Genomic DNA, 9,671 nt, shown 5'->3' on the forward strand with positions numbered 1-9,671 from the left:
TCACTACTAAATCTTTTCAGATTTACAAAAATGTTGGCTATCGATTTAGCGGGAGCCGTTCTTGCATGTTTTGTAATTGTAAGCGATATTAACAAATACAGTGACAAGTGACAAGTGATAAAGTTTATAAATCGTCAGAAAACAATCGGTTAAAATTGTAATAGCTATTAGCAGCTATAACATTGTGCATCAAGTATCAGAATATTCATTAAAATTTGCTTCAGAAGTTAAAAGTTGTAGCAGCATATCATATTCATACACGATTCCTTGCCAACCAAACCTCGAGAAATTAAATTATAAATCTAAACCTAGAGTAAACAGTACTCTGTAAATTAAAAACAATTTATTCTAAATCTAAAATAAGATTGTACTCCGTAAATTAAAAATACATCCAAAATGGAATAAATGTAAATAAATGTGAAATAGAACAGCTGAATTTCTTGCAGTATCTCAGTTTCTGGCTTCTATTCTAATTTCCTTAATCGGTAGACTGGCAGTGCAGCTACATGTGTACTGCTACTTGAATCGCATTAAAAGCGAACCTCATAGTTCGTTATTCAGTTTGTTCGGTTTTTTTGCGGCATATAAACCAAAACAGCACTTAAATGGCAGTTTGTATAACCGTTTAATTCTCAGTGATTCTCCACAAAGAATCATTCATGGCGTCTTCCCTATCGGTAACATCGGCCCAAATCTGAGTTGACTTCTTTGGATTACGATTGATCGCCACCATGTACTTGCCCACGTGTCTGCCAGCAGCCTTCTTCAGTTGGTAAAGAGTTTCGCCGTCCTCTCTGACTGCCTCGATGTTCCAGCATTCGTCCTCATCACGGTTGTAGGGGGTTTTGTGAATCAAGACTCGGCCATCTCCTTCTGATGTTATTGAACCGTGCACTACCAACAAACGTCCCTCGTTTCTGCCTGTAAGAATTCATTATTATTATAAAAGTAAAACAGGTTCTTACCGACAAAAATGATTATTGAAAATACCTTAATGCGGTAAACTGTACCCTTGAAAAAGATTTTCCCAACATCTGTTGCATGCAGCTATATCTCTAATTTCGTTCAATTCATGCAAGTTGTCCATTTGCAAATTTCTACTACTTAAATCACTTCTTAAAACCGATAACAAGTTCATGCCTGTAAGGATAATGTTTTGAATTTTTGGTATAACATTTGTATTTGGAGATACTAAATCACTCACGGTTGAAACTCAGACAATTAAATTAATTACAAATTTATTACATTTATAATTGAGGATGTAAATTGTAAAAATGTCACATCGTAGTTTGAGAGTGAGATCTCTGATTAATCACGCTGTGATTACACAATACACACAGATCTGTGATTAGTCTACACATGCTCGTTTGATATTCATATTGTTTTTTCAATTTCATCGACATTATTGAAAGATTTAGAGTAAGTATAACTTATCTTACCAGAGATGCTCTCGATCTTGTAACAAATATTCTTCTTGTACATCGTCTTCAGGATCTTCCAGGACTCTCCCTCGTCACCGCCCTCAGAATTGTGAGTGTGTACGTATTCAGAATTCTTGTTCCTTTTTTCCGAATCAGCGGTCAGATACCACCCACTTGCGGGTCCATCCACTTTTTGTATGGTGTATGTAGAATCTTCAGACGGGATGAATTCTGAGGATTCTGAGGAGTGCGAATTGTTTATGATTGGTATGCTAATCATATGATAAATCGGAAGGGAATATGAAACAGACAGTTTTTCTGCAGCTATCAATACTGTTTATAAATAACACCGAATAACGGCTTTACTCAGTTAAAGTGAATAGAACAGTTATAATGTATAATTAATAATTGATACTTTTCAAGAGTTTTGATCCTTGTGCTACGTGTTCCAAACGTGCACTAGGGGGGATTTCAAACATCTACTAACTGAAAGTGAACAATATTATGAAAATCAAAGAATTTATTCATTTACCAGGATGACAGTCATCTTGTGACATTGATCCAGCTTCAGACGTATGTCCTTCTGGACATTCCTGACATTCTGGGGCCCATCTCTCATCTGACTTATACTCTCCCGCTTCACAAGGCACTGTAGGATAGAATTCAATGAATAAAGGGTATGTCACGATGTCTCCGTCTCGTTTCTCATCCTTGATGTGGCTGATAAGTGCTACTTTTTGTGGTGTAAGTTAAAATTAACCCCCACCTCCCCTCATCTCAAAGATATTTAATCACCCAACATTCTACAATGACGTGTCATTCTTATCTGACAGAACGTTGTAGCAACATCGGGATATTTGTTTAAAAGTTCAACTTGCCATCGGGCAGAAAGGAAGCGGGCGCTCGCCTCACTTCGAAGAAATTTAGACGAGTAACATCCGTCAATCATACGTTGTATACCCGGCCGCGCACGAGTTGCGCGGCTCCCCCTGTATCGTCGAAAGGTCTACAGTGAAGCGACAGTGGGGGTCACCAAGTGATACAAAATTAGTTAACAACATGCGTCCCGAATAAACTGCGACCATAGCACATTTGACATTGGAGCCTAGCGCGCACTTCTGAAAGACCATTTAGCTTCGAGCGCTTACTAAAAATTATTTAGGTACACTTCGCTGTTGTTTACTGATTTCCCCAAATATTTAGTGTTTGTATGCAGTGTTTAGCTGCACTGATGAACTAAGGAACAAAATGGCTCTACCACCAAGAAGGAGGAGTTGGGTATACAGTTACGAATGGAAATGGCAGACCGAGAGTACAATTTCTCATGTAGAGCCACAAAACCCCTTAAAGAAGCTATTCTCAAGCAGATAGACAACAACCAGAGGACTGGCGCCACAGTAAAGAGTGAAAACCTGAGATAACGAATTGAACGAAATCTCTTTTTATCGACAAAAACAAGCAAAATACGCCAAGGAGCCGAGTCGACCACCACTGGCAAAGTTGATGTTTCCACCTAGCGGCTGGAGAAAGGGGCAAGTGCTTGTTAACAGCACTACCTTTAAAAGAGTATGGATTATCTTGATGAATAAACAACAGTTCTCAGATGCAATAGCTCTCAGCTACATACCTGGAACTTAAAAGGATGCCCAAAACATGTACGTGTGGAGCAGAAATACTCAGCAAACCATGCGCACATCTGCAAAATTAGGTGCGGAATATGTGTCACTCGCGCCACAACTCGGCGAAGACAACCTTTTTGCAGAACTACTGAGAACTGGTGAAATGCAAGGATGAGCAGAACGGACCCAGAATTTCTTCTTTCCAGTTGAGGGGTCTAGATTATCCAAGGGGAACAGTCCTAGGAGACCTACCCCAGGCTGGACATTCTGCAAAGACGATTTAGGAATGCTTCAGAGAGGGCATTTTTGATGAAGGGTATTCATGCCCAGCCCCCCTCCAACGCCAGCAAACCGATACCAGCAATGTACCTGTCCCCTGTAAATGAGAAAAAGCGATGGTTACAATGCCAGGGTTTCTTGAAGTGGAGTAAGGAAGCTTCACACCTTTAGTGATTACTCGACTTCTGTGAATGGGTGGTGAAGCTGATAGACTGGTCAAGAAGCTGGCCATAAGTGGAGTACAACACTGGCCAAGATACTCAGCACGCCCGTAGGATACATAAGATGCGCCTTCGCTTAGAAATCCTCAGAACACAGTGATTTTATCTCACCGTGGAGACAGGGAGTGGCTGAAAAAACAGGGGTTGATATAAACTGTCTAGATCTTAACTTGGAGCCAACAAGGCCAAGGGTATTTTTAATTGTAAGGGAATTTTTTGAATTCTTAAAGGGTTGAATTTTATATAGGTCATTGCATATTATGTGTATATTGTTTTGAATAATTTTAGCTATTATCCCCAAATATTCTCACCGATTGCCTATTAATAACGCTTAAACTACAAACAAGAGCAACATCTGCTATAAATAGTATTTTTTGCTGTCAATACTTATCTAACAAATTGCGGGCCACGTATAATTGTATATGTATGCATAAATGTAAAGCCTCTAGCAGAAACGTTTCATACTGATGTTTTTAGTTTCTCATTAAGTATAGTTTAAAAATTCATCGAGGTGTTTGGTATTACACGTCCAAATTGAGGTGTTGTGGGATAACAGGCATAAAACTTTAAAGCTAAAGGATTCGATAACGCTGTTTTATGGAATGTGAAGTAGAAGTTTCAACAACACTTAGTCAGGAAATGGACTTAAAGAAAGCATTCTGAAACAATTAGAACTTACCAAATATAAACATAAACTGACGTCAATAAATTAAAAAGAATCATTTACCAGGTGAGGTCTGGTTGGGTAGTTGAAAAAGTTAAGGAGAGAGGGTATTACGACAACAGACAAGTTTCGATCGCTCTCTACATGTACCTCGACGGCATAGAAGTCCTCGATGCATAGAAGTCCTATCGCACACCTCTGGATTGAATGAAACAAGCGTTTCTTGCACCCCTATTCTAGGAGGATTTGATTGATGATGTTATAAGATACTGACTAACTGAGGCATGAGGCTTGTTTGAAGTCTGATGGTGAAGACATTTCTGAATTAGAGGGTTTCCTGAGTTAGGGATTCAGTGTTAAAGATGTGTTCAACGACGACTTGAGAATGTTTACAAGAGAAACGCGCTGGGTTGAAATAGAAACAGAACCTGAATAAATAGGATTATTACAACCAATAATATAAACTCAAATATTATAATCAAGTTCCCAATTAATCCCAAATTTTTAAATATATAATGTAATAATCATTGTAAATATATAGTTTAAAGGAACCGGTGATACTCTACAAATAACATAAATCTTTCTTTCTACAACTAATCTCTTTCTACAAACTCAACCGTCTCAGTGCTACGAATATATAATGATTAGTATTCCCTGGCTAAGTCTAACATTCCCCCCTATTTAAAAAACTTTTGAAAATAGCTCGAAGCTCTTTAAAAACACGTTAAAAACATCTTGACACGTATCACCTAAATTCTAGCAAATTGCTTAAAAGAAACGCGCTGCGCGGTAAAAATATTTCAACTTTTCACAATCCAATATTAGAAAATTGCTAGTCGTTATTACTTCAACAAAGAAAATGTCCCAATCTCTTCAGACAGAAAATTTTGACTGCCATAACATGTCGCAAACGTTGATTAACAATAAAACAACTGTAAATCACTGTAAATAACCAATCCTTTTATCACCGTCATTCATATCGTTAAACTAATATAATCTGTCACAACTCCATGTCACAGTCTCAGTGGTAAACAACATCTATAAGGCGAGACATTACTACAGTCACATAAACCCCACACTAGAACCAGAAACGGTGAAACTACTTGTACTGACAATTACTAAACAATCTAATTCAATGAATGTCATGGTGAAATGTTATGGTAAAATGGAGTGATTTTGCCAACATTATTTCTAATCGAAATTACAATACGGTAAGTAAACTATACTCGTAAGATGAGAAATGAAGTAAGTAAGCTACACAAAACGTGTAAATCACGTAATAAAATCATATTCAATACGTGTAATCACCAAACTATACGTTTATTCAAAACGTGATAGTCAGGGAAAAAAGTAACTAACACTAAAAAACGCGAAAAAAATAATAAATTATTCCAAACAAACAAAGTTAATCTCTCTCCCAGAAACTCTCCTCTCTCGGATCACAGTGCACAACTGCTCGCAGTTTGCATCTATCTTGTTAAACAATCTGGCCAACAAGATTCAGGTAAGGTATCCATGTGAATACTTCATGTCTTGTTGGAAGTGCTTGTTGAAGTTCTGCCTAGTGTCGAGTCCTCAGTCTCTTTTCTTCACACTGCATCGATGTATGAACGTGATCATGTAACTGTTTTAGAATCACGAAACCTTTGATTGGTATGTACTGCACTCCTTCGGATCACCTACAGTAACTCTGACAGTATTTGTCGGCATAGATTTGCAGCTCCCATGGCATCTATGCAAGCTAGAGTTGACGGCTCCACACGCCGAGTGCACGACACTTGTATCTTCCTAGAAACTCCAGTCGAATTAAGTTAGCCGTTTTTTTTTCCGTTAGTTAGAACAACAAGTAACCTCTCCCACTCTGTGTCTGTCTTCCGTTACTCTGTGAACGGACTTCCCAACCAAGCATCAGTGTAGACTGTGATTCGAAATGTTGTCTCTCTGCAGAGCCAAGCCTTTGCGAAACACAGTGATTTTATTGGTCCCCGCGATTTTCCTGAGTAAACGTTGTTCATATCTGGACGGGTTGGCCACTAAGCCACAACATGCGCCCGAGTTGTTTCTGTACACTGTCTTTTCTTCTTCTGTCAGCTTCCGAACGCTGGGGGTTTCGTTCTGTTCCGGTTTGGGGTTTAACCTCCACATCACACCCCTTCCTGATATTCGGCAGGTGGTTTCAATACTCCTCACGAGTCCATTCAATCCGGATTCTTCACGTCTATCTCAAGTTATACTCATTCTTGTTACGGACCATCGATTTTTCCTGCACGACTTGTCACGAGTCCTTTTGTCCAGCTTCGGTTTATAAACTTTATCACTTGTCACTGTATTTGTTAATATCGCTTACAATTACAAAACATGCAAGAACGGCTCCCGCTAAATCGATAGCCAACATTTTTGTAAATCTGAAAGTACTACTACTAGTAGTGACAGTATTATCCAATGCAATTTGGACGCTGATTCCGAATCACTCCCCCATGATGAATGACATATAGGGTCAACTGCATGCAAAGCCGTACAAGGCTGTGGTTATTTTGAGCACGTTTAATGGCTGCAGGTAGCGCAGTTGGTTAGAACGCCATCTTTGCAAATCGTGAGGTTGTGAGTTCGAAACCCACTGTCTCATGGTCGTGGGGTGAGCGTCGTTGACTCAGGATCCTTAATATAAGGATCCTGAGTGGTCTATGCAGCTCCCCGGTCTAATCAGCCAAATACTCAAGAAATCGGGTGTGAGGGTTAAATGAGGAGCTGCACATTGCAGCAAAGTCTCGGGCGAAGAAAGTATGGTACACACTACACAATACTTTAACCGTCACCGGCCAAATAAATCCTTCGGCTTCCTGTAATTGGCTGGTTGCACTTGTGTAACAATGTGGCTGTTGGAATACTGAATACACCGATGTAAAATAAGTATCTTCATGATAAAAAACGGGTGATACTCTTAAAATATTTGTTCCAAATATTATACTATTAGTATTACTGTACAAGGTACCGTCGAGACTAGTTTAACTCGGCGAGGCGTCATGGAAGGTTAAAAATCTACAATATATACAAAAGAATGAAAATGGCATGGCCCATGGGGGTGATTCAGAATCAGCGTCCGAATATAAATCTGTTTTTTATATACACGTATACAGTATATCTTTTCAAATTTATTCCAATTCTGCATGAATCTCGTTACCAGTTACACTCGTTGAAGCGGCAACGTTTTCCACACTCCAATTGACACATTGCGCCGAGGCCTTCGAAAAAAAGCGCGCGCTAATATATAACACTATAACAGCTAATATATAACTGATAACAGCTAAGCTAAAATATTTACAATTTAAACGAATATACTGTATACAGTTGACGGCGTAGCAGGGTATTTTGGTTCAGGACTTTAAAGAATCGCAAAATTAGCCGTATTATTCCTCCAAACTTACGACTTAGATGGACTGACATTAGCCCTTAAAATACAGCTTACACTTTTTACCTTATGATTGGGTCGTTATTCTAAACAAAATTTGTCAAGAAGTGTGGCTTAATGTCACTTAGAGCTCAATTATAGCGACCATGGTCTTGGCGACTGGCTGCAACAGGTGCATATGATCTGTGACACGAGATATCCTTGTGTTTGGCTTGTACTGACTTTAATTGGGTATTTCGTCACAAGTCATGCGTTACCTGAGGACCCCAGGCTATTATGTTCATTAACATAGAATAGAGATTAGGCGGAATGACAGGCTGAGCGCGGCCCAGTAAGTCATGCGAATCGATACTTATACATAAAACCAATACAAAGTTTAAAGACTTTCGGTTTCATTTTAAAAAGCATCCACTTTGACAAAGCATAACTCGCCATCAACCCTCACCCCCGTATCACTTGCCATGAGCCGTCGGCATTACATTTCGAGAAGAAAGCGGCCCGCGCTACTTCGATGAAATTAAGACGAGTAACATCCGTCAACTTAACTTGCTCTTCTTAAACTCAGCTGGAGGCTTGAGAAGAGCGCCGCGCACAGGGATTGACATGCCAGGTAAAGCGTACTACAAATATAATTGGCGTGTCAGGTAGGTAAATATTTGTTGCAAATGTCCAACTTGGTGCGCGTCTTGGAAGATCATAAATTTAAAACTCGCATAGGGAATGGCCAATGGGGTGCAAAGTAAATGTTTGGTATTTATTTTAATTTAATCTTTCGTACGACTGTACCAATTTAAGTAACATGATTTTACAGTAACTAACTGTAAGTCTTCTAATTAGATGTTATTTTCGTTTCATATTTAACTTTAGATTTAATTTCTTTATTCTCATATAATAATTCTTTAATAAGCATTCTACTTTTCTGGAAAATAATTTAAGTACAAGTGTTGGGTTTTCAAAATAAAAGTATGAAAGTATGCTTCTGTGTTTGCACAGAACCAGTCAGTTTAAATTCAATTTTATATCGAATTTTTTATACAGCATATAGGGTCATTGTTATATTGTGTGTATATTGTTTGAATTTCTTTACCAAGTCAGTTGAAATTCTTATGCCATTCTCCAAAGTAATGTATTCTCTTTCAATACATTCTAACAGAAGAAAGCATCGAGCTTGCAGCATTGTTAGAAACAACGATTCGATGCAGCTTATTCCTCGAGTTTAGCAAGACTGGTTCGATCTCAGTCCGGCTGTAAAGTGGCACTGAGATTCGCTCGTGAACTCGTTTCCCAGACACGTTTAACAGGTCTTCAAATAGGTTTTCTGGGAAACCATATGAAGACAACATTGACAATCACATCGCCGGTCTGGGAATAATGACAAATAACGTTCCAAGTCTTATCCACATCAGTGAGTATAGTATCAAAACAATATAAATAAAAGGCCAGAGGGGGAGGGGGGGTAAAAGTCGATTTTCCAGTTTTCACATGTTTGATCAGAGCTGCTGGAGACGAACAAGATAAAACCGGACTGAAATCTGGCCTTGTGTTTTAAAGATATCGTGTGCCAAATATTGAGGTTCACATGTAATTACATGTAAAACTTTAACTTAAACTGTAAAAAGTTAAAAGTCCCTTAGTTGAGAATACTGGCCACACCCAGAAGCTGAAACTTGGCACAGTTGTTCCTTGGGCTGTCACCCACAATTCTATTCTACAGAATTTTGATATTTGCTTCTGTTCTTGAAATATAAGCAAAACTGCCAAAACCGCCCCCCCCCCCCCGCCCCCCCCCCCCCCCCCCCCCAAGGTGTGTGTTCGGGCCACAATGTCCCCTGATGAGGTGCACTGGTTTCCCCCATTAAAAAAGCTTTAAGCCTTCCATTCAGTGTCTTAATGTTGCATGTTGATATTGAGATATTGGTATCTCAGATCACGTGTACATCGTTCCTTTTTTATGACACAGTAATTTATTGACACTCACAGCTATAATTTTAATCATTGAATCAGTATTTTTATCTGTGCTCTGCGTAATGCATCACATGAATCAGTTTTTAATCTATT

At 38.9% G+C, this 9,671-nt stretch overlaps 1 protein-coding gene across 1 annotated transcript; it reads right to left on the minus strand.

Annotated features, from left to right (window-relative positions):
- Window positions 1-118: 118 nt before the first annotated feature.
- Window positions 119-2,168, minus strand: LOC134818021 (uncharacterized). The gene is made up of 3 exons (XM_063827429.1): window positions 1,954-2,168; window positions 1,440-1,661; window positions 119-921 (listed from the first exon to the last, which is right to left on the minus strand). Exons 1-3 carry the CDS (start codon window positions 1,976-1,978, stop codon window positions 626-628), a joined length of 543 nt encoding a protein of 180 aa, XP_063683499.1. The 5' UTR covers window positions 1,979-2,168; the 3' UTR covers window positions 119-625.
- Between the last annotated feature and the right edge of the window lie 7,503 nt (window positions 2,169-9,671).

The sequence above is a fragment of the Bolinopsis microptera genome, chromosome 7 (genome assembly GCF_026151205.1).
Source record: "Bolinopsis microptera isolate Bmic1 chromosome 7, MBARI_Bmic_1.0, whole genome shotgun sequence".
In the NCBI taxonomy this organism is placed as follows: Eukaryota; Metazoa; Ctenophora; class Tentaculata; order Lobata; family Bolinopsidae; genus Bolinopsis; species Bolinopsis microptera.